The sequence below is a fragment of the Trachinotus anak genome, unplaced genomic scaffold (genome assembly GCF_046630095.1).
Source record: "Trachinotus anak isolate AG129_WGS33_773 ecotype Australia unplaced genomic scaffold, CSIRO_AGI_Tana_v1 ptg000032l, whole genome shotgun sequence".
NCBI lineage: Eukaryota > Metazoa > Chordata > Actinopteri > Carangiformes > Carangidae > Trachinotus > Trachinotus anak.
The window spans coordinates 12,220,726-12,246,487 of NW_027273883.1; the positions used below are offsets into that span (position 1 = coordinate 12,220,726).

Genomic DNA, 25,762 nt, shown 5'->3' on the forward strand with positions numbered 1-25,762 from the left:
GGGAAGAGGAGAAAGAATGTAACAGAGAAAGGAGGAACAGGAAGGAGGAGATAAAGGGACCAGAGGATGAGGAGGAGGAGCGAGGTAGTGAAGGGGAGAGTGAGAAAACACCACAAAAGCAGTGATAGAGGATGGAAAAGAGACCAAGAAAGAGAAATGAAGGAGCAAAAAACTAAAGTGCCACATCAAACAGTGTAACAAATCAGAATCCAGGATTACAAATTCAGCCTATCAGAGTACAGCTCAACAAAATGCATGCTCACCCAAAATAGTGTGCTTTTGTCGTTGAACGTACATAGCCTTATCCGGTCTTTTCTCCTGTAAACTGTATGTACTGTATCTATACTGGACTTAATAATCATTAATAGTCATCACCTCATGTCCAACATTGCCTGCCATTTTTGTATGTTGCATAAAATCATAAAAAGAGTTTCCATCAACAATTTCATGATATTTGGCAGTAAACTGTAGTGCTGCTCTACATTTCTTCACCAGTCCTCTATGGAAACCTCTGGAAAACCTCTCTATACAGACACCAGTACAACAAGGATTATGCACTCCTGTATTACACTCTAACAGTGTAACACAGACACATATACATAGATGCCCACGCTCACTACTGTACCCAAACAATTTGATCAAATAATAATGACACCAAACAGAACACTACAGAAACTGATCAAAAACAAAGCTGCAAAAAATAACGAGCGTTTGTACAGAATTTATCAAATTACTATGCAATGATTAAGTGTATCAAATATCCAATCAAATCAATTGATTCTGAGTACAGTCCTGGCTATTGATAGTTATTGATCAGTATGTGCACAGGTCAATACAAAATAAAGTCACAATGCACCAAACACAGTCTGTGGTCACTACAGCAACAGGACATGCAGGTCAACGCATGGCTGGTTGCTCGAGGTGACAGAACAAAAATTGCCAAGGGCAACCAACACAGGCAATCAATCGCCACAGCAACCCAAACACAGGCCAACCAATCAACTTACAACAATGCGAGAGGAAGGGGGGGTCGGGGCTTTATCAGTCACTAGGCAACCGTTGCCATAGCGATGGGGTCCTCGTGAATTATGATTGGACGGAAGGATCTTGGGTGAGGTAAGTTGCCGTTTCAGGAAAAGATCAAAACAGCAGGAAAGAAAATAAATAAGATTGTGAAAGAAAATAAAAAGGAAAACAATATTTTAGTATTGAGTTGATTAAGCTGTCTTTATATGAGTAGCCCAATGTATATTCATATTAAGCTTCTCCCCTTAACTTTTTACCATCAGTTAGCATTGTAATGTCAAAGCTAAAGTTACCTTCTCCATGTTTTTTTTCACTAAACTCATTTCATCCTCTTGCTCTCCCAACATACAACACCCTTGCTGACCTCCCTTGAAGTCGTGTCATTCATCACCTCCTCACCGCCACCTCACCTCTTTTTATTTCTTCTTCCTCCTCTCAGTTGTCACTCAGTACGGGCGGTTGGCATCTTTGGGCCTTTTCAGTTGCACTTTCAGTCTTTTCATGCCGATCTGGAAACCATTCATAGCCTGGATGGCGGCCTGAGCACTGGCTGGGTTGTCAAAACTCACAAATCCTGGAAGAGAGAGAAATAAGACCTCACATTACCTTTATCTCACCTTAGATTTAGATACAGAAATGAACACAATAGTTTGTCCTCCACAAAGCCAGCTCCTGTCTAGTTCATTTGTCCTTTCCTCTCTCTGATACAAATGCTCTCCTGTTTCGCTCCCTCTTTCTTCCCTGTCTGTGTGTCTCACCGAAGCATTTGCTCTGATTGGTGGCACGGTCCACAAACACCTTAGCCGAGATGACATTGCCAAAGGGCAGGAACATCTGCAGCATCTCAGAGTCACTGAATTCCTGGGGCAGGTGGTAGATGAAGATGTTACACCCCTCTGGACCTGGGACACACACACGCACACACACACACACACACACACACACACACACACACACACACACACACACACACACACACATTAGGCAGACTGTGATGAATGATCTCAGGCTGCGAAATCCTTGTGATAAACAACTTTAAATTGAATAGAGGGGTGTGGCCCCAGACAGACAGGAAGTCACATCACCTTCTCTCTGCTGCTGTTGCTGGGGTTGCTGGTGTTGCTGGGCAACCAGTGTTGGCTGCTGGGGGAACGGCTGCCCAACCAATCCGTAGGCAGCAGGGTAAGCCGCTATTGGAAGAGACAGACATAAACAAGATCTTATTGGATAAAAACAACAGGTGGCAACATAGCTGTGTCCAATAGACTCATTTTGTTTGAACTGAAATGTGTCCTGCTGAAGGTGAAAACTATTAACTGTAACAGCTTAATCGAACAAGTCTGCTAAACAACGACACTGCTGATGAATCTGGTATGCACACATTACAGTTCTCCTTTACTACAGGGTAGTGAATTGTGAGAAACATGTCAAATGGGGGTAAAGACATGATTAGCTTTACATTATTACAAGCCATTAATATTTCTCTTATATGTGCCGTGTATTACAATTGAATCTGACAAATCATAACTAAATGAATGCAATCAACTGTCGTTTAAAATGCCCCCCCCAGGCCACAATGGCAGTCAAAATGAAAGCACACACCTCCCCTTCTCCCCTTCATTTCACCTACTGCCTGAATTGCCCTTTCATATTTACTTCTGATAACACATTGTAATTTGTAATGAACATAGCCAAATATGTGTCTTTACTGCACCTGAAGGGATTTTTAAAAACATCTTCAGTGCATTTACACTAAGATTTCTTTTCTCATTTTACATCAGTCCATCAATCTTATGTCAGAATACCTTAGCCTTTAAACTGCTGCTTTTACAGCTCAAAATGGCAGCACTTTTTGTTTGTACGCCTCATAAGCCTGTCCAAATAAAGTGTCTTTTAACCCTATCTGTTACCCAGAAAATTCTGCTTTTGGTTCTAATGGCTTTGCTCCATTGTTACAATTAGATTATACTTTATACTATGACTTTTTGTTAATGCTTTAATTTGTCCATACACCAACCTGTGTAGTGCTGCATGCCTGCGTATGCCTGCTGTAAGGGGTCCAAGGCTGCAGCTGGACTCTGAGCTGGAGAGTGAAAAAAATAAAATAAATTTAGTGAGGATGAAAAAAATACAAACAATGTAATAATAAGTCATTGGTAATTTCCCCAAATTTAATGTCTAAATTGAAAGACTCTACACGTTGATATACTTTGACTTTATTAAAATACCTTGATATGGGTGAACGCCATTGGTGTATAGTGCTTCTGTTGCTTGTTGTCCGTTGGTTGGAGCTGGCACACTGCTATAACCGTTCACTCCTATTGGTGGAGGGAGAGCTGGCACAGGTGTTGCTGCAATAGTTGGTGGAGTGTTTGCACCTACAGACAGACATAGACCACACCCCAGACAATAAGTCTCTCTCATTGCAAGTCTTCGACTATACCTCCTATAGGGCTATACCTGTTTCTACTATCATTTGTGCAATTAGCTTGCTATATTTACACAAAATACTAAGTAGAATGTTTCTCATGACCTTTATTTTTACAAAGCAAAGCATAAAAGGGAAAAACGGCTGACCACCATAAAAATACAACATTTTGTACTATAATATACAGCTGACAACTACAACTACAATGCAAACTGTTCTACACAATACAGCACCTTTGCATGTGTCTGACCACAGACAAATTCAAGTGTATCTGTGTGTGTGCGCCTACCCGAGGATGGTGTGATGGGTGTAATGGGTGTGGCAATGATTCCGTTGGCATTGAGCGCTGCCATCTGCTGCATCTGTACGGCAGCAACTGTTGCCACAGGAGACAAGTATGCTGACTGGGCAACCAAGGCCTGCTGTTGGACAAGCTGTAGACAGGGAAGGAAACAGAGAGAGAAAGAGAGAGAGAGAGAGGAAGGGGATGGGGAAAAAGGAGGAGGAGGGAGAGGATGGAGAAAGAGGGAAAGAACGAGGAAGAGCGAAGACAAATAGACAGTTAAATGAATATGGGAAAGAGAGTGAGAGAGAGAGAGACAGAGGGAGAAGAAATGAGAGGAAGGGACATGGAGAGGGAGTGATGGAGGAACAGATGAATAGAGATCTAATTACAAGGCCATTATGTCTTGAGTCAGTGGGTTAATGGTTGTGTGTTGCGGGAAAGCTAATGCCAGATGACGTATGTTCTGTTGTCTGGGTAATAACATTAGCCCCAATTAGACTACTGATAGCCTCTTCAAACTTATTACATCCTTTCATAAGCACAGCACTCCCCTTACAAACTTAGTGTGTATATGTGTGTGTAAAACAGTGAATGTTTGTGCATGCATGCACTGCTTGCCTGTGCGCTGACCGCCTGTGTGTAGGCATTGTAGGCGGGGTAATTGAGGGTCATGGGGCTGAAGATGCCGAGCTGGGAGGCCACCTGCTGCATCCTCCTCAGCCCCCGCTCCTTCTCTGTGTCAGCGAACTTCACCACCAGACTGGACGATGCCCCCTGTGGGGAGAGAGAGAGCCAAGTTTCAACTGCAATTACAAGTAATGTTATGTTATCTTCTTTATGTGTTAATGGGACTCGTCTCCATGTTTATTAATTCATTCATTTTCTCTATCCATTTAATCCTTTTACGAGTCACATGGGGCCCAGGCCTATCCCAGCATATAGAGGATGCCCAGGACAGGACCAAAGCGAATATAAGCTTACATTACTTACATTATTACCTACATAAAATGTAAACTCTCCCACCTGACCTATGCACACATCTTTGGAAGACCATTTAAACATGACGTGTATGTGCTTGCCTTGGGGAGGGCAAGGGGGGGCATTTTAAAGGACAGTTGATTACATTAATTTAGTTATGATTTGTCAGATTTAATTGTAACACAAGGCACATATAAAAGAAATATTAATGGCTTATAATAATGTAAAGCAGCTAATGTGTGTGTGTTATATATGACAGGTTTTAATCATTTCTAATCATATGCATGCAACCTACAGGCATTGTGCGGCTTCCATGCAAGCTGTTAATGGCAGCCTGGGCTTCAGCATGTCCTTGGAATTTAACAAAAGCACACCCTGCAACAAAACAGAGTAAGCACACAGACTGTATTAAATTACACGGTATCACTGAATGAAATAAGGTAGTTTGTGGTATTTGTTTTGTCTGTTACCTTTGCTGGTGCCGTCGGGTCCTCTCAACACAGTACACTCGTCTATGCTGCCAAAGGGCTCAAACAGCCTTCTGACGTCCTCGTCGCTCTGTTGTTTTCCCAGCATGCCCACAAACAACTTCCTGTCCTCTGAGAGACCAAGGTCATGTGGAAGAAAAGAATACAAATACAAATGTTATTTTCCTTAAATTGGTTACAGCTCTGATGATAGGACGATAGAACTTGTTTTTTATCTATCTCTGGAAGCTACCATTTGTGGCCACTAGGGAGCAGTATTGACCACAGAGAATAGTGATAAGAGAGGCGAGTGGAAATGTGTGCGTACGTGTGTATTTACTAAAAACATGAATCCAACAACCCTCCAAGCACCCTGTTGACTAGTCTCCATCTTTATCTGATCCAGCTTGACACTTTCCCGCACACAGCTGTGTGTCTGTGTGTGTGTGTGTGTGTGTGTGTGTGTGTGTGTGAGAGTGTGTCTCACCTCCTCTTCCCTCGCTGTCAGCTGGTTTCACCTGGATTGGCCGATTCATCTGAGGGACAAAACAAGAAAGCAGGAACATCAACAGATGGTCAGCATCAGCAAGTGTCCTTCCATTTATATTATTACAGGACATCTCTTAACATCTCTCATGACATTTGTTTATATTTCATTTATTATCATTTATTAATAAGGATGATGCACAATAATCAATCTTTCTCTAAACATGCCAGGGTTGGCCTCTCTGGCTAATTTCTAATTCTTTGGTAAAATATCGTGAATATAGAATATAGATAAAGTGTCAAGTGAATTGGGAAACTAGTGGAAAACAGTATGATATAACTAATGAAAAAACCCCAGATTTCAGTTGACAACGCATGTGACCAAATGACCTTCATCAAACAGCTTTTAACAGTTTTACATAAGAGATAATTATCTGTACTGACAAATGATTTTGTGTGATATTGAGGTCCTTGAACAAAATGTTTAAACTTTAATAACATGTGCGCATGTGTCTGGATGTGTCCACGTGTTTCTTTGGCCCTGACAAATCAAGGTTAGCAGGTGACAGGTGTGTCTGAACTCTGTCCCTGGTTGCTCTCTTTCTATGTCAAAACACACACAACCTTACTATCTCTGACCTCTCTCACTCTCTCTCTCACACACACACACACACACACACACACACACACAGAATGGATGGGGGATTGAGAAGTGATGAGATTAAGAATGGAGGCCAGCTGATCTGGATTACAGAAGAACTACGGATTAGATGAGGGACAAGAGTAGGCTGAGATGGAGAGGGGAGAGGTAGAAAGAGGGAGAGAAACTACAGTGGAATGAGATGACAAGTGTGTGAAGGGAACAGGCAAAGTCAGCTAAAAATAAAAGAATGGAGAATGAGAGACAGAGAGAGACAGAGGCCTGGGGGACCCCGACTGATTTCGACCGACTGAAAGGGCAGGTGGAAGGCCAAGAGGAACTCAGTGAGTGAATGGAAAAGCTGGAAAAAGAAGCATTACATGAAGAGTGAGACAGAGAGGGACAGAGAGTGGGAGGATGAAAGCAGAGCTACCCCTGAGAGGATGATTCAAAAAGAATAGAAAGAGAAAGGAGGAGGAGGTGGGAGGAGTGGGGGTGATTCAGTCGTGACTTGCTCTGTCTAAAAAATGTCACGACTACAGAGATCCATTGCCTAGAGTGTTGATGCATGCATGCACACACATATTCTGAATGGCCTAGACTATCTACACACTCACAGGTTTGTCACGTACACATACATGGAGGCACACACAGCCTCGAAAACATGCTACACACACAGTGCTTAGTCATAGCACTGAGGCAATGAGACAGAGTGTTAATGCCAGGGGGATGTGGTGGGGGAGGAGAAGGGCTGCAGAATGATGGCGATGAAAAGAGGGCAGAAGTGCAAGAGGGAAAGATGCAAAAAGGGTGAATCCAAAAGAGGGATGGAGCAAGTCGACAAAGGATAAGGATAGAAGGGGGCAGATTGAAGAAGGGAGCAACATCAATACACAATGCAAAGCCAAAAAAGAAGGAAAAGCAACCTGCTTGTGGAGTAGACTGTCCTATCTTCCAATCCCAGCTTTGAAACATTGTTTTCAGTCAGGCTCAGATTTAAAGGTCCTCACTCTGTAAGTAATGCTTTTTCTCACTGCCAGTTAAAATGTGATTTTTTGTAATAGTGGTTGAATTAATATACTTGGCATCTATGAACAGTTATTCAAAGACAGGGAGGAGAAAAACTCAGAGGGAAGAACAGAGAATGAGAAAAGGGACAGGAAGGGACAGAAAGGAGGAGGAGGGTGGGGAAGGGGGGGAAAGGGAGGGGATGAGAAGGAAGAATGGAGAAAGGTCCCAGAGGGGTGTTAAGGCAATGTAATGAAGCTGGTAATTGAGGAGAGGGCAGAGCAGAGAGAGACTGATCCATACATTTGATTAATCAGCTCTTAGCTGTCACCACAAAGCTATTGATCTAAGGCAAGGCCATCACACAGTCAAAAACACAAACTCACACAGATGCAAACATATCTGCACACACGCATGCACACATGCACACACACACACACACACACGCACACAAACACAAACACACATATACAAACACACACACACAAGGTCTGCAGATGAAGGGATGATGTCCATTTTTAACCCCACACCTTTATTGACTCAAACTGTCAGCATAAACATAAACTTACAGAAAATACACACACACATACACTCCATCCTAACAGTTTTCTGTGACCTTGGAATGACAGTGTCCATCCATGCATTCATCCATCCATCCGTCCATCTATCCATCCATCCATCCATCCATCCATCCATCCATCCATCTATCCATCCATCCATCCATCTATCCATCCATCTGTCCATCTATCCATCCATCTATCCATCCATCCATCCATCCATCTATCCATCCATCCATCCATCTATCCATCCATCTGTCCATCTATCCATCCATCTATCCATCCATCCATCCATCCATCTATCCATCCATCCATCCATCTATCCATCCATCTGTCCATCTATCCATCCATCTATCCATCCATCCATCCATCTATCCATCCATCCATCATATCCCAGCCCTGGTGTTATTGCTGTCTGTCCACACTGCCATCCATCTTTACTATCAACTCATCGATCAGTCCCGTCTTGTTCATTGATTTTGGGCTGTGTTGTAGAGCAGGCTGATTGTAGCAAGATTTGTGTCGACAAACCCTTTCTCTATCCTTCCATCCATCCATCACCTCTTCCATTTCTTCCTTCATTAGGCTTATTCAAGCTCATCCTTGTGACCGTAAAACAGACTGAACAGAAACACCTAATGATTACAAACTATGGCATATCAATCAAGGCTTATCAATCTGTGTCTGAGTATGTGTGTACGTGAGGGTAAGTGTGTTTTTACCTTTTGATATTTTAAAGTATCGACATGATATAAATCTATTATAATTCATAAAGAAAGATGGGGGTAAAAAAGGAGAGGAGATAGAGAAAAGCAGCAGGTGAGAGGTGCGCACTGCTGCGACAAAGACAACACAATGGCATCGGAAAATTGGCATGGCAACCAGCTTGTTGTCATGGCAATCGTATGACGGCACACTGGGAAGGTAAACAAGGATGTTGGTTGCCAAGGGTGACTGCTGTGCTCTTCGGATAAACAAAGAATTTGTGCTGGAGAGTGGTTTGCTGGCTTCATACTATTTTTCTCTCTCTTTGAGTTGTAAAATAATGAAACACAGGGGACAAATGAGCATTGAGTTTTTGTAAAAATGTATGAAAAAAAGGGAACTGAGAAGGACAGGAATTTTATGAGTATAATGAAGAGATATGGGCAGTATCCACAGGAGGAAGTACGTGTGACTTGGCTCTGAGCAAGAGAAGGCGAGGGAGAAGTGAGGGAACTGAATCTATATTGTAGCAGAGTAATTAAAATTCCCTTGAGCCCAAGAGAAAAATGCAAATAAAGTACAGTCCTTGCTAGTCAGTCACACTGTACTCTACTCTATCTTTCTCTCTCTCCTTTACTCCAACACACATGAACAGCCACACGCTCCTTTCAAGTCAAATTATCCTCTAATTACTCACGTTCCAATTAAGACTTAATTAACAGTAACCATCTGCAAAAGTGAAACGTGTGCACATACAAGGAGCTGTTTTAGTACTGTAGCATGGTTTGATCCGTCCTGCTGCATACTAAGAAGCCCTCGCTGAAAGACAGTTTCTGAATCTCTGAGGAAAGTGATTTTGTATGTGAGCAGCGGCGCGGTGATGCATGAGGGTGAGATATGTGATATATGATCGTGTGTGTGAGCTTGCATGACCACTCGCACTCAGTGGAGGCACGTCCGCTCATACATGCATGGCCAAGCCCTGCATGCAAACACAGCTCCATTTGCATGCTGTGGTGCCAACACAAATACAAACACAGTACATGTCACTCATATGTGCTCACACAAAGACACAAACACAGTATACACTACACTTTTCCCTACTGCCAGAGCACCCACCCTTTTGCACACACAGAATCAAACACATACTACACACATACAGTTAATCTTACTCCCTGCTGTAATGCAGAGAGGATTGTGCCAGGATTAGGGGATATTAAATCCTTGGATTATCCAATCAAATCGTATTCTACCCCCTCCCCCTCCTACGCAAAATCAGTGGAACAAACCATTGCAGCACATCATGAGGGTAGGGGATGGTGTGTGTATGCAAATGTGTGTGTGTGTACATACACTATTTGGAACATGGATTAAACTACAGTGTTGAATCAGTGTTATCATTTTGGTCTTTTTGGCCAAGAAAATGCTGGAAGGCAATGCTCTGCAAATGTTCCTGCAAACAAAAATCTAAAACTGACTACAGTGCACAGCATGATAACAGACAATGGTGTGTGTGTGTGTGTGTGTGTGTGTGTGTGTGTGTGTGTGTGTGCGTGTATCAACACACAAACACTCTCTCTTCATATCTCTTCTTCCTCATACAAACACAAACGCACGCACACACCCTTCCCCCTTCAATCTCCCTCTGGAACACTCCATCCACACAATTTCAGATGTCCATTTTCCAGAGTGCACAAGAAAGGAAAACTATTTTTATCCCTTCTGTACTCCCTCTTCCTCCCCCCATCCTCGATTCCTCTTTTTCCACTCTCAGCTCCATAATCCCTCCATACCCTGACATGGGCATCTCCCTCTTTTTTTTATTTTATTTTTATCTTTTCCATCCCTTCTCACTCTCTCTTACTCTATCTCATTCACATCTTTCTCTTGTGTCCCTCCTACTCTCTCTCTCTCTCTGACCCACCTTCCTCTCATTTTTTCTCCATCATTGCTGTAACATGCCTCCCAGGCCTACAAACTCATTATCAGTGTAGTGAAGCCTTATGTTGATTTGACAAAACCAAAATTAAGCTCAAACACAGCACTGTTAACCTCATATTGTTCTCTCTAAAAACAATGTTTTACAACATTGTCTTTTAAAGAGAAAAACATTCAAATTTACTCAAATGTTTGATATAATTCTACCTTTATTTTGAACCACAGAAAGTAAACTTGACCACACAAATATACATTTGATGCTGATCAGTGCAAAATCATGTAGAAAAAGTTCACTTTTTCTGTTCACTGTACATGGTTTTATACTAAAGCTGGACAATACTTACAAAATAAAATATAATATTTCTGATTGAATAGATTGGTGGCTATGCACCCATATTTTGGGTATCACTTCTGATGTTTTCAGAGATATTAACACAAAAGTTTATGTGTTTATGTTGGACAAACCTTGACATTTAAAGTTCATACGATGGGTTCTGAGAACTTGTGATGGCTCTATTTCACTGTTTGCTGTCATTCAATAAACAATTAATTGAAAAAAGAGTTGGTACATTAAACGAAAATTAGTTGTCAGTAAAAGGCCGAAAGATTCTGCATGTCATGGTAACCAAAACTACGGAAAATATTTAGTCTTGAATCACATCAAATCTTCTACATATCACTCAGCTCATGTATCATCTGTATAATAATAATAATCCACAAGTTGTGTACATTTCAGCAAAACTGGTAAGATGCTATACCATGTGCCATCGTGGCTCCCTGATGAAACTGAGTTAACAGCTCTCATTCACAGCTGGATGAAGATACTGAGATGTGAGAAACAGAGAGTGAGCGGGAAGGTGGAGCAGCCCAGCAGCACAGCTCCACCCCACCTCTCTCCCATCTCTCTATCGCACCACGTTAAGGCTTTGCATCCCCCAGGTTACCTAGCAACCAGGCATCTCGCTCGGCTTTGTTGCCTGGCAACGGGGGCTCGCAACCATAATACAAGCTCCTGAGCGGCCCATCCCCCTGCTCTCATCCCACCTTCCTCTGTCTCTCTCATTCCATTCTTCACACCTGAGAAGTCTGCCCTCCTTCTCCTCCACTCAATACTTTATCTGGCAGTTAACCCTTCATCAGCCTCTCTACTGGAGCATGGATTACCCACATATTCTCTTCTTTCTCATCCTCTTTTTCTCTTTATCATTCGCCATAGTAATGGTAAACCATGCATAAAGCAGAACTAACTACCCTGTTGATCCCTTTAATATTATGCTGTTTTTGTCAAACTCCAATGAGAACATTCTGCATGGAGCAGTGGAGCACTCACTGAAATTTGATCCTTTGGATTTAGTCCAACATAATCCAACAGCACTATAGCGGATAACTGTTAGACCTATGCACTTGGACCTTCTTTCTATTTTAGGGAGTGTAAGTCCTTTGGGAAATGAGCTGGTGAATTAAAAAGGCTGCTCAAAGCCATACAAATTCATGATTGCAAAAATCTCTTATTCACTGAGATTACATTCAATGCAGAGCCAGTGACACATTTTCAGATGTTCAGACAGTTACACAAATATGTTAGACAGTTAGACAAATATGCAAATGACCTGTATGTTCTTCTATTAGCCTAACTGAAGGGAAAATATGAAACTGACTTCCACTTTTTGTGCATGTCATAGGAATAAAAGGAAGGCTGATCACTTCTAAGACAGTATCAGATCATAAGATCTAATGCCTTAATCTAGTAAAATATGGCAAAATTCTCACCATTGTCTTTCACTGACTATGATTTTACATCTTACTTGTCCTAGTAATATTTTCCATAATGTCATGGAAAGTGACTTAAATTGGAGAAAGGATGTCATTTTTTTGAGTATTGATATTGAAACATGATGATGACAGGATTATATGTATTCGTACAGTCAGTGCATAATCAGCATATATGTATGTCTAAAGATTACATTTCTATTTCATTAATTTGAAGTTATATTCTAATCTTCTCCTTAAAACCCTAAAATGTAATAAACCATACACACAAAGTAAAGAAGTCCACACAGTCTTATATCCAAAAGCTTAAAATTGCTTAAAATCTAAATTTATGATCTATAAAATTGAACAACACCTAAACTTGTTTAAACAAAACCTAAAACCTAAATAATTTTATTACTTGGCATAGACACACATTCATACTCAAAAGTGCATTATTAAAACAGGGCTCCTGTCACACATTAGCAAACCAAGGAGCACAAAGCTATGTATGTCCTGCTGTCCTATTCTCCGGTCCTCTGTAGTTGAACAGAGCATTGTAAAGTGTGGTGATCTACGTCAATGTAATTTGGTGGTATAAAGCTCCAGCTTTGCCCCGTGGTCAGTGTGAAAAGACCATTATCTAAACAGCAGGTTGAAGCGTGGTTAGAGAGGGGACCTCAGAGCGGAGGTCACACCCCAGGTGCAACTAAAGCCCTGTCATCCCCTTGCCCGTCTAATCACACACACACACACACACACACACACACACACACACACACACACACACACACACACATGCATACACACACCAGTGGCCCCCTCTGACAGATGTCTCTGTTTAAACTGACAGAAGTGCACCCGGACTCCCTCCCACTCCTCCACCACCCAGAAAAAGCCCTTTCTTCCACACACCACCCGCCTGCCCCTTCCTCCACGCTCATTATAGAAAACTTTTGTCTTGTTTCCTCCTTCTCTCTAACCCGACCTCCTCTGCTCCTCCCCTGTCTCACCCTGCCCCCTCCCTGTCTATACACCCCTATTTATGCCAAACCTCTTCATGGCCCTCCTCCACTGCTCTTAACCCCCCTTTTCATTCAGACAAATTCACACACTCATTCAGCCCCCTGCATGGGCCCTGTTCTATACATCCATCTCAGTGCAGACATATAAATATTACATGCTGAGACAAGGTGTCTGGATTGCAGGCTGTAGGTTTTACTTGAATGGTCACACATGGACAGAGTGCCAGCTCATGGCAGCATCATTCTTGACTTGTAATGATGTTATATTGTCAAGGATTGTAGGACTTGAAATCCAGGTTTGTGTAAACTGATAAGTGCTGTTTAACAGCTAATTTAAACATAAAACTTTTATGTTAATGTAAAAAAAGTAAAATGTACCCTAGAAAGATAAAAGATAAAAGATTTTTACACCACTGTGAAATTAAATATTAAACTTTCTGATTCAATTTCTGAGTCAGTATCAAGGATTCAGTTCTGACTAAAGTGTAATTTGGCCGTCTTTGTCCTTCCCACTGGTGAACTCAGCCCATGATATTCATCCCATTGAAGGATGTAAAACACTTAATCTGGCAACATCTGCATCGTCTTTCAATTTAACGTTTCTAAAATGTCCTGTTTTTCTGTCCATATAGGCTCTGAGAGTCCCAAAGCTCCCAAAGTGTACCGATCTGTGCTTGGAAATGGAATTCAAAGGGGTGAATGTTACTGTAAATGAAGTAAAAAGGGAGTGATGTTTGGTATATCATCTGGCACTGGACATCAGTGACACTGCTCAGTGATCAAAGTCTTACCCAAGTGCAAATGCTGAGATCTGGGCAGCTGTTACACTCACTGCATTTAAGTGATTTTTTGGCACACTGCTTTCTGACACTTGTTTTCTTCATTGACGATTCCTTAAAAACCCAAATATATAGATGAGAGACATTCTCCTTGTGATCTTAGAATAATCAGTCAAATTCATTTCCAGTTTTGCAACAGTATGTAGCTGTCAATATGAAGATTTCAGTAGACACACTTTGATTTCCAGATTCATCACCTTAAGTGAGCAGCTTGCAGTAAGCCAATGTGTGAATCCAGGATTTAAATGGGCACGCTTAAGCTGCCCATGCTGCGCCTCGCTCAGGGTCTGAAGCCAGCTTTAAGTTGCTAGAACAAAGCATGCGTCCGTCCATCCTAAAATGCAATAATGATGACTGGTAATTGCAAGTAGATAGTCTTTTTCAGTCTATGAATTTGGAAACTAGGCCCCACAGATTTTTGTAGCTGGTTGGATTTACAAAACAGATGGTGTGTGATATGGACTCATCTCAACTTAGGGCTACTTTAGAGCTCAGCATCTGAGAGTCACAGATTTGGCAGTGAACAGTCACATACCCTGGTAATCATGTGTCCACACAAACATAATTTTCAAACTGGCCAGGATACAAATGTTCCTCAGTATGCATGTGCGTGCATGTGTGTGCATGTGTGTTAGACCTTACAGAGGCAGGCGCTCTCCAGGGTCAGGCTTTTATGAGCCTATGATTAGATTCTGCCTCAATTTTGTGGTGAAATATGAGGCAGCCCTCTTTCTCTCTCCATGTTGCATGCACAAATGCACTCACATGTGCACACACATGCAAGCGAACACAGACACACAAACACACACACACACGCAGCGAAGACTTTTGTTTAAAACAAACAGGCTAAATCCCCCTTGGTCTTAGCTGTACACAACCCCACACAAACACCCCTCTGCTCTGCATATACCCCCTCTGTATCACTCTCTCTGGCTCCTCCTCTTTCTCTCTACTTCTTGTACACACACACACATACACACACAAACATACACACACGCACACACACTTGATTCTACACCTGTCCCTCTGCTCCCTTCCCATCCCACACACAGTGAGGATAAAAATAGAGAAACAGCACAAGGGAGGGGGAAGCGATACACATCACAAACCCCATCAGGCGGGGAGAGATAGAGGCAGAGGGATGGCAGAGGAGGAAGAGACAGAGAGAAAATGAAAGAGCAAGAGAGTGAGAGAGGGAGCTGGGGTCTGTTCTAAATTGAAAGTGCAGCAGTAAGCAGTGAAGGGGAATAGTAAACAGTGCTGCTGACCACATAAATATGCTAAATTAGCCTACAAAGTCGCCCTAGTGGATAATTGCTCATCATAGCTTTGCCCCATAGGGAGGCTGCCTGCCAGGCATCTTAGATTCCACATGGAAACGCACACAGAACATATACAACATGCACACAATACACATCCTGAGTATATCTGATAAACATCAACTACAAGTTCTGGAAGATGGACATGGTGCCTAACTTTGTAGTCTCGTAACACTGCTGACATACTAAACGTATAAGCAATCAGTCAGTAATCCAAATGTTATGTGCTTATTTCTACATATTTGGCTCTCGTTTAAGAATTAAATGATGTACAACTAACTGTGAAGAAGTAGCACTGGCATTACTACTGAGCTTCTGTTGCTGCACCTTGCAAGTACCGACTTCAGTCTGTGTGAGTCCATACTGTCCATGCATATAAAATATAGGCTTTTCAGCCCAGGACATAAATAACTTCACTGCTTTGCTATTCGATCTAGGCTCAATAAAATACATAACAGCTCCTGACAAGTTTGCATGGTCCAGCAGCAACCATGGAAGTATTCCAGTTTATCGGCTTAAGAATGCTGCTGTAATGCCATATGCATTAGATCAATATCCACAGAACAAACTTTTATTCTATTTTTCATAAGTGTATCGATTTTCTGCTGTATCAGTTATTGTTAACTACTTGTCCTGTAGTGCTTCTACTGCCTTTTTAATTATTCAGTAGGCATCCAGTGTGTCATTGTATGTATGATGTGTGTGTGTGTGTGCGCGCGTCTATATGTGTGTGCAACATTTTGACTCTAATCAAAGAACAGGGAGCAGAGTGCTGCCTGGAGAGCAGTGAAGCATGACAACACACACCTGGTAAGCTGCTTATCACACTTTAATTTCACCTGCGGAAGCCAGCGTGACCAAACAGATGTGTGTGAGTATGTTTGTATGTGTGAAATTGCGTACATGTATGTGTGTGTGTGTGTGTGTGTGTGTGTACGAACACTTGTGTTTGAAGTAGGACAAAGATGAAGGGGGTGATAAATGCAGAGAGAAGAGGGTGCAGATTAAATGGAAAAAGAGATAGTGATGGTAAAAAAAAAAGAAAGGGAAAGATAAGGGAGGAAATACAGCAGCAGTAGGCCTGGGAGAGATAGAGTGATAGACAGAGAGTGGAGGGAGATATGAGGTTAAAATCTAAACAGGCTATGAGAGAAGTGTGGCCGGATGAAAAGAGAGAGAGAGAGAGAGCGAGGAAGGATGGATTGGGGGGATTAGGATGAAGCAAGGACAGTTGTATTAATAATTGCTGTAAATTCAGTGTGTGTACAAGCAAGGATGTGCATTTAATAGTGACTGTGTGCAGCATGCCTTTGATAGGTGCGTGTGAAGACTGTCAGTGCTGTGTGCCTGTGAGTGTCCCTGAGGTGAGAAAAGCTATGAGATCTACCAAAAGGAAATGACAAAGTAGTATAATAAATTTGTAAGTGGGTTAAGTTTTTTCTTATTATTAATGGTGGATTGCAAATTTTGACTGATTTGTTGCCTTTTTTTGCTTAAATATAGACAAATTGGTAATGACATACAATCTTGGCAGACTGACAAAATGCAAATTTAATTGGCTTACATTGTGATACCAACTCACATTACACTAAAAACAGGCACATCATTACATTGTGTTTCTGTTACATTTTTTAATAAACTAGGGTGTCAGACAAATTCTGCCCTGCAATCTCCAGAAGAATACTACTAAAATGAGATAAAACTGAATAACATTCATTATGTATCTAACTTTCACTTCACCATCCCTTGTCACCATTCTGGCAAATGCATTATGCTAAATATCATCGGTTCAAACACTAATGGGAGTTGTCATGTCCCTCTACTGGTTCTCCTGCAAGAAAAGTTTTACAGCCATGAGACCAGCCCCCCTGAATTTGTTGACTAGAGGCTGAGCCCTGACCTCTGACCTTGGACACGCGCCACCAGCCTAATGCCACCATCTCTGGACTAACGAGACACACACAACTCGCCAAAGTATTGTGCCTCTAGTCCCACAAACAGCAGATACTCATATGTGTGTAATGAAAATCACTGTGCCAATGTGATGTATATTAGTCATGTATGCAGATACGATAATGACTAGCATCAACTTGAATCTCAATATCCTATTACTCCTCTAAAAATATGCAAAGTAATGAAATAAACAAAAATTACAGCTTAATTGGGATGCTTTTTTTGTCCTGATTATTTTGCTATTTGTCCTGTCCTGTTACCTCACTGCATATTTCTCTCAACATTCCCATTTGGTGCAACCCCTGCATACAAATGAGTATGAGAAATTCAATTTTCTAGTGCAAATAAGCACTGATATGTGACAGCTAAACATGAGCTCTTTCATGTGGATGTATCCCAGAGGGGAATCTCTGCACCATATCTAATACACCAAAACATCTCTATGCTACAGTGGGACTTGCTAGTGGTTCCACTATTTCTGCCACTGTGACTAATATAAGACATCTCTCTCTTTTTTCTGTCTTTCTTTCCCTCCCCTCATCTTGTGCTCCCCTTGTGCTTCGCTTTCCCTCTCTGTGTCCAAATTAAACACAAGGCGCAGGACACTCTGATAAGACCATCTGTTCATCTCGCTCTCTCAATCCCTCTGTCCTTTTTCCTCATTTTCCAATCTGACAGTCTACTGCCCCTGCTGAAGCTAGCGGGTATAGTTATGGTATAGTTTCTCTGCATCCCTCTGTGTTTGTCTCTCTCCATTCATTCCTCTGCTGGCTGCTTGGACCTGTTAAATCAGCGTTAAATCCCATCAGTGAGTGACAGACAGACGCAGCGAGAGTGCTCTGTAGCACTGAACTTGTCACCAAACCTTAATTGCTTGGCCATGGGTGTAAGCGAATCACATCTGTATGAATGTGTGAAGCTACACTTCCTTTAAAGTTGTATGAGGTGCCTGACTTTCCATCAATGCCTGCAATTAAGAGTGATCCCAAGATTCAAGTCCCACTCCATCAAGTCTACCATGCACACACAAACACACACACACACACACACACACACACACACACACACACACACACACACACACACACTCAAACACACCTCAGCCCACTTGCCCCACAGTGAGCCCACGATTGTACTATGAAAATGAGTTTGTGAGAAACTAATCATGCAGCTTAACAAGTGGAGCCAGGGAAGAAGGGGAGAGGGGGAGGAGAGGGAGGAGATGGGGGTGTGAAACGGTCAAAAGGGTCAACTAATCAAGAGGAGGAGAAATGAGACGAGGGGTAGAGGAACTCATGGGGGGAGGGGGTTGGAGGAGGGAGATGGAGAGAGAAGGACTGACGTTGAGAGGAGGTCTTAGGAGAGGGGTTACCATAAATGACTGTGAAATGAGAATCCGAGGAGGAAGCGTGAGTGTGCAGTGAGGGAAAAAAAAAATGAGTGAAAGACAGCAGGAAGGGAAAAGGGGGGATGAGAGAGGGATACCATGAGGAGATTTTAGAGAGGAAAAGGAGAAAGCAACGAAAGCGTTGGGGGTAGTGAAGGGAACATTCTGTAATATTCTACTAGTGCAGAGAAAGTGGAGGACGTGAGGGGAGGAGTTGAACATAAGACTGAGTGGATTTGAGGGAAAATGGAATGAGGGAGAGCATGGAGGGTTGGGGAAAAATAAATAGAGGAATAAGGAAGGGATGAAAAGGCAATGCTTAGAGAGAGAAAAGAATGGGACAATGGGACGTGTGAAAGAGAGGAAAAAATCCTCTGAAGTAATTTCTAGATCCTGTCAAAGAAGGCAGCTGCCGAGGAGGGGGAGGAAGAAGACAGCAGACACACGGGAGAGAGAATAGGAAAGGGTATAGACAGGTAGTGTAAAGTGACAGTAGTGCTAAACCTTGCCAAAGATAGAGGAGAGGAGGTGTTTCACTATGCAGAGGCCTCCAAGCTCAAATAAATACACTCTTCTTTGGAATTATTTGTGTAGTCAACATATCAGAGTGATTAACAGAGTTATTGATGGAATTGAGTAAGCAACATTTGTGTGACTGTGACATAGCCTCCGTTTACTGTTATTAAACAATTAATTCACTGAACTCAGACAAGCATGCTAAAATAAGCTCTTCTTTGAATATTTTTTATATTCTTGCAAGTACTTTACTCTGACAACTTTTGGTTCACACTGGACAGAATAAGATATCTCTTTTCTCATAATCCTCTAAGGAATAGGAGAGATACTCCAAATCGACCAAAGCCACACGCAGAAACAGTAGTGTCGCAACAATAATAGTTCAGGCTTATTGAGAACCCAGTACACGACAGCCACACCCTCGTCCAATACTTCTCTTCCTCAAAGAAGTGGTGCCTCTGATTGTTGTGCGCTGGCTCTTTAGTAAATCTGTACTGCTAATGAGTATCCTCCCTGCAAATGTTTCCTCCGTGTGTCCAGAATATTCATCACAATTTATCTGCTCATAAAGGAGGCTCATGGATAATTTCCCTTGCTACAGCGAGCCTGTTGTTGATGTCATCAGCTGGAAAGGATAAAGTAAAACCCAGTGGAAAGGGTTAGAGGGATGAGTCAAAGAATAAAGGGCAACACAAGAGAGAGAGGAAAAAGACACAGCAGACAGTGGAAAGGTGAATTTGCTGAAAGGTCAGATCCCTTAGTAGGCCCTAATTGGATTAATGTCATTATCAACATGCTATGTTTACATGCGAGTGTGTATGACTGCAGAGGTATTTCCTAGTTGTATAGAAAAAGCATCCATGATTGCAATATGTATGTATGTAGGGTCTGTGCACATGTGTTAGAACATTCCCCCTCCCCCAATGCCTTTTCTTCAGGCTCTCCTCCAACCATTTTCGCACAGAGATCTTATCAACATCCCAGCTTGCGGAGAAGGAGGAGCTGAAACTCTGAGCTGACACTCTGATCAGTGGCAGAGTGACACAGAGAGAATGAGATAGAGAAACCCTCAGAGATGGTAGAGGTACATTCACTATTCTGTTATAACTGTTGTAAATCAAAGTTTAGATAAAGCTCGGAAAATGTCATTTCTACAAAACCCTCTATACTTTCACAGCACTGTCTGGACTGGGTAGTTGTGCACACTACTTTCGGTCTACGAAATAGGTTAAAATTGCAGAATGTTCCGAAAAAAAATCCGTAAAATCCGTTGTTAACTGCAGTGGAAACCAGGTCAGAGAGAAAAAAAAGAGAGAGGGAACGACAGAGAGGTACAGCCTACGAGACAGACACAGATCCCGCACTGTGCCCCATCCATAATGAACAGTGTCCTACCCCAGCCCAGCCGCAGCACACGATCCCTCACTAGAGAGACCGAGGGAGACTCGGATGAGACAAAGGGGAATGGCCACATTAATTACACACACTCTCTAAGCGGGAGCTATCACCGGAGGCTAACAGAGGACCGACAGAGAGATGGAGAGACAGAGAAAGCTAGAGAAATGGAGATGATCATGCTCACGGAGTACCGTATGTGTCTCCGGTGAGAGGGAGTGTTTGTCCTTAGCAGCAAGACGCCTGCTGGCTGTTATGTTATGTTATGTCACAGTGTTACTAATGGGAGCTGAACCTCCAATTGCACAGACACACACTGATGTGAAGCTACTTGTGTGTGTGTGTGTGTGTGTGTGTGTGTGTGTCTGTGTCTGTGTCTGTGCCTGTGTGTGTGTATACAAGGTAGTTGGCAGCATCTGTGCATGTAGGAGGAGAGGGGGTTCTTGTGATGTGAGTGTATATGCAAACGTGTGTATTGTTGCATGAGTGTGTACCGTCTGGGGCCGTGTGTTTGTGCGTATGTTTGTGATGTGCTCTTACCCCTGGTAGTGTCTTCTGCTCATGTAGAGCACTCTGGGCTTTCAGTGCCGACTCTCTCGCACAGTACGTCAGAAACGCACATCCTGTCAGATAGAGAGAGACAGAGAAAGAGAAAGAAAAGGGGTGAAGGTAGAAAAGTTCAGTGAGTAGCTCTAAGATTTGTCATTCTCTGTCTCTGTATCACTCCCCTACAAACACACAGCCACACACCATTTAAATCGTTTAAATGTATCCTTTTCTGATGCCTTCCCTGGTTACTTGTCACCTACTCTGAGTTATCACTAGGCTAACTGTGCGAGAGGATTAAAAAAATACATATTCATGCACTGTAACGGTACTTGACAACAGCATGATGATGCACTCTAGAGCAGAGAAAGACACTCCACGGCACGGCACATTTCAGAACGGCACGGCACGAGTCAGCACACGACAGCACCACAGACGTGCGCGGGGCTAACAAGGCCTTACAGGCTGGGCACAGTCAGGTTCCTGCCCTATACCAACCACTATGCATGCCTCACGATCACTCCAAATACACTCCCTCTGTCGCCTATGTGCTGTACCTGTGTCTGTGTGTATGAGGGAGGGGTAGGTAGTAGAGCTGGCTGGCCAGAGCTGTTTACTACACCTGTCACCAGCACTAAGACAACAAGATTAGCAGCAGGTTAGCATCCCAGTGACATCTCAGAGAGACTAATGTAGATTCAGAGTGAAGAAAAAAAGATTTGACCATTAGGAAGGAAACATTCACACTGAGTGTACATGTGGAGAATTGAGAATGACTCACCATAATGCCACAAGATAAATAAAAGACACACAGAAAGACAAGAAACACTTACGCACACACAGAAAAGTACACAACTGACACACACAGGCACACATGCATCTTATGGCCCATCTCATTGCTTTTAAGAGGGGCTTACCGTGACCATGGGGATTCTCAAAACAACAGATTCTTTCCCCTGTGTCACCCAGGCTTACAGGCCCATTACACTGATTGGAGCATACAGCCTAATCTGGTTCATAACACACAGGACCCCAGGTCAGCGTGTGTATATGTCAGTGAGTGTGTGTATGTGTGCGTGTGTGTGTGAGAGAGAGAGAGACAGAGAGAAAAAGAAAGAGAGAGAGTGTATGTGTTTGCTCCAGTTTATTCCTGGCCATTATTTAAAGGCTCCTAATTTTTTTAATAATTAGGAGACTCTCAACTCAATGCATCATATATTATATATCCATCACACCCATTTATATATTGTTCTGTTGAACATAGAGCATGTTACAAATTTCATTACATTTCTACATAGGCAGTTTATTTTTGCAACAATCATACTCTTGCACAAAAGCGCTTTTGATTCACAGTGTTCGCGTTGTAACTGAGTTTGTTTGCCTGTCATCGTGATCTCACATTGCAGTTTTAACAGAAGATGAAGACGAGAGGAGGTGTGACAGTTTCCATGGAGACATGTGACACCCTACGCAGGAAAATCCACCTATCTATCTTCCTTACTCTAACACGTCTATCTATCTATCTATCTATCTATCTATCTATCTATCTATCTATCTATCTATCTATCTATCTATCTATCGATTTGTATTTCTATGTTTAGGTTGGGTTATAACGGCGAGACCTACCTTTATGCATGCCAGTGTATTTGTCCTTAATCACAGTTAGCTCATAGATCTTGCCAAACTGCTCAAAAATAGGCTTGAGGTCCTTCTCTTCCAGATTCCGGGGAATCTGCCCCACGAACAGCTTGATGGCGTCGGCCTCCTTCATCAGGAAAAAGTGGAGAGGGCAACTGGGTACTGCAGGGGCTGAGGGGCAAACAATTCAGAAGCAGGTATCCCTGGAGAGGAGCAACGATATGCTGGAGGAGCCTTTGGGTCACATCCGGATAGTTGGAGTCAAAAAGAAAACAGAGGAAGACTTTGATCAAAAATCCCAATAATAATACTAAAAATATTAATTCACTGGCTTATGGTATATAATAATCAATTCATTATTAATACACTTTATAGATTTAAAAAAACCTATATGGCATAGCCATCATTCATGTAATATTCCCATAGGAGCTTATGTTTATAAAATGACATTTATTATATTTAAAATAATATTAGAATATTTCTAGTTGTAGGGTTAGAAAAAATAAGAATAAAAAATATTACAAACATAAATTCTTAATAACATATCTTATTTGGATATGCTCTTAGACTATAAAATGTGTACCCCAATTGTGTAAATAAATTTAAAGACAATTGCTGATTATTTTGAATATTTATTGCCCAGTCGGGTGACAAAGGGCTCCAGTGGCTTCTGGAAAAACAATTATGCAAATGTTAATTAGCCAATCAAAAAACAATAATGGCACTTTTTTTCCCCAATTAGAAAAAAATATATGTGTATATATGTATCCTATATGTAGAAAATATCTCTAAGCATGCATTACCTTTTGATGGATAAACAGCGTTCAGGATCCCTACACATAAAAAAGAGAAGAAACAGTGTGACTGGGGGTAAATCATTGCAATAGAGCGGTTTCTTTGTTTAGCCAGCTGTAGGTTAGAGCATACACACGGATGTCATGGGGCTCCCTTGCTCTTTGTCCGATCTCCCCTCAATGTACACACACATATGTACACACACACACACACACACACACACACACAAGAACAAAACAACACAAGAGATATACAGGGCACATACATCAAAGCGCTTACCGTTTACAGATGATGCTTATGAGCACAGTGTTGCCTGTGCAGATCAGGAATTAAAGAGAGATGCTCTCCGCTGGGTTGTTGTCCTCACCGCTCTCCCTCCGTGCCGTCCTCCTTCCTCCTCTCTCTGGATGCTCTCCGCTCTTTGTGCCTGCCGTACTACTCTCCCACTCCTCCTCCTCTTCGCTGTACGGACACTGTAGACTCGGCTGTGTTTTTTTTTTGTTTTTTTTTTTCCCCAAAAAACCCCGTGTTTCAGGTCCGGAGGTGGCGAAGGAGAGTCCTGGCAGGTGACTCCAAAATCACAGTCACGGGTCCCGCTGAAACTCAACCAACCTGCCGACTCTCGAAACCCAGAGTGCACCGAGCTACCTAGTGAGTTATCACTCTCACGAAAGTCCACTCTTAATCCCTGTTAAATTACAAAGTGATAACGGGCTAACCTGCTTAAATTTCGGGTAACTTCCAACTGTTTAAACTTGCTGGTCCTGTTGCAACAGCTTCTTTCGACCTGGCCGTTGTTGTTCCGACCGTTAATGGAGGCAGTTGCCGCTTGATATTCTCGCAGTTTTCAGTTTTCCTGAGGCGTCTCACCCGTCCAACGGCTGGATGGCTTTTCACGTCCTTTACCGGTATCTCCCCTGCTCTCCGTCTCCCCCTCCCCCTCCTCTCGCCAAAGCGGTTGCTAGCCTGTGACGTAACTCCCGGGGACCGTCGATAACTTCGTTCGCCGCACTCACACGAAAAAAAAAAAAAAAAAAAAAAACTTACTCAAGTGCCTTTACGGCTACACTCGTTAAACTCACCGCCGCTACGTGCAATGTTTATATCGACAATAGGTACCCTCAGAGGCATTTGAAGTATTTTTAAACGCTTTGACTGAGGGGCGGTTTGCGGGAGGAAATTTTCAGACGTTGCCTAGGCGACACCGTGCGCGGAGCCGCCTATTGTTCTAGCCGTGAGCCCTGGCCTTGGTGCTGAAACGATGCCGCTCCACTTGACGAGGTGAATCTGAAAGCGCGTCCCCGACGCCGTGCACGCAGTCACGACTACTACAGCTGTTCACGCCCGATCCAGAAAACACGCTCACACCCACACAGAGTAAAATGTGTGACAGAGGGAAGGGGAGATAGCTCCGGGTTGGAGTTGGCCTACTTTAGAGCCTGTACTTTGGAAAACCGACCGACATTGGGCTACTATGTAAAGACGGGCAGCTTCCATTGCTGAACAGCAATATCACACCCCCCTTTTCTTATCTATAAGGTGTGTGTGCGTGATCAGACTCTTGGTAGGAGACTGAGTGAAAAGAGAGAGTCACAGGGTTCATGGTAATCTACTCCAAAAGGTCACCATCTGCCTGCCTTGCCTTGTGCCCTCTGTGAGCCAGCATCCCCCGCCACATTCATCCACCATATACACCCTACCCACACACACACACACACACACACACACACACACACACACACACACAAACTTGCATGTATATATCACCACACCAGAGGCTTCTAACAAACCCAGCACCGGCAGAGGAGGCAGAAGAGGCACGCAACGCCCGCCGCGCCCTGCGGGTGTGAGCGGTGTGCAGGCAGCGGGCAGCACGCCACCGGAGCTGTTAAGCCTCCCTGCACGACGAAGAAGAAACAACACGCAAACACAAGACCAGGGATGTTGAGAAAAGAAAAAAGAAAAAACTCTTTTACTCTTTAAACTCTATTTTTGCAAGCTACGCACCTTCACACTTTGAATGGTCAATCTTGTTTTTAAAGCAGCAGCAAACAAATCAGAGATACAGTTTCATAAAACTT

At 42.7% G+C, this 25,762-nt stretch overlaps 1 protein-coding gene across 1 annotated transcript; it reads right to left on the reverse strand.

Annotated features, from left to right (window-relative positions):
* Positions 1-1,456: 1,456 nt before the first annotated feature.
* On the reverse strand, positions 1,457-24,595 carry LOC139612747 (CUGBP Elav-like family member 3). Its single transcript, XM_071468676.1, has 14 exons — positions 23,961-24,595; positions 23,690-23,719; positions 22,875-23,120; positions 21,243-21,325; positions 5,673-5,721; positions 5,189-5,317; positions 5,014-5,093; positions 4,359-4,514; positions 3,744-3,888; positions 3,255-3,404; positions 3,044-3,109; positions 2,112-2,216; positions 1,785-1,928; positions 1,457-1,600 (listed from the first exon to the last, which is right to left on the reverse strand). The coding sequence occupies exons 3-14, from the start codon at positions 23,017-23,019 to the stop codon at positions 1,473-1,475; spliced, it is 1,380 nt and encodes a 459-aa protein (XP_071324777.1). The 5' UTR covers positions 23,020-23,120; positions 23,690-23,719; positions 23,961-24,595; the 3' UTR covers positions 1,457-1,472.
* Between the last annotated feature and the right edge of the window lie 1,167 nt (positions 24,596-25,762).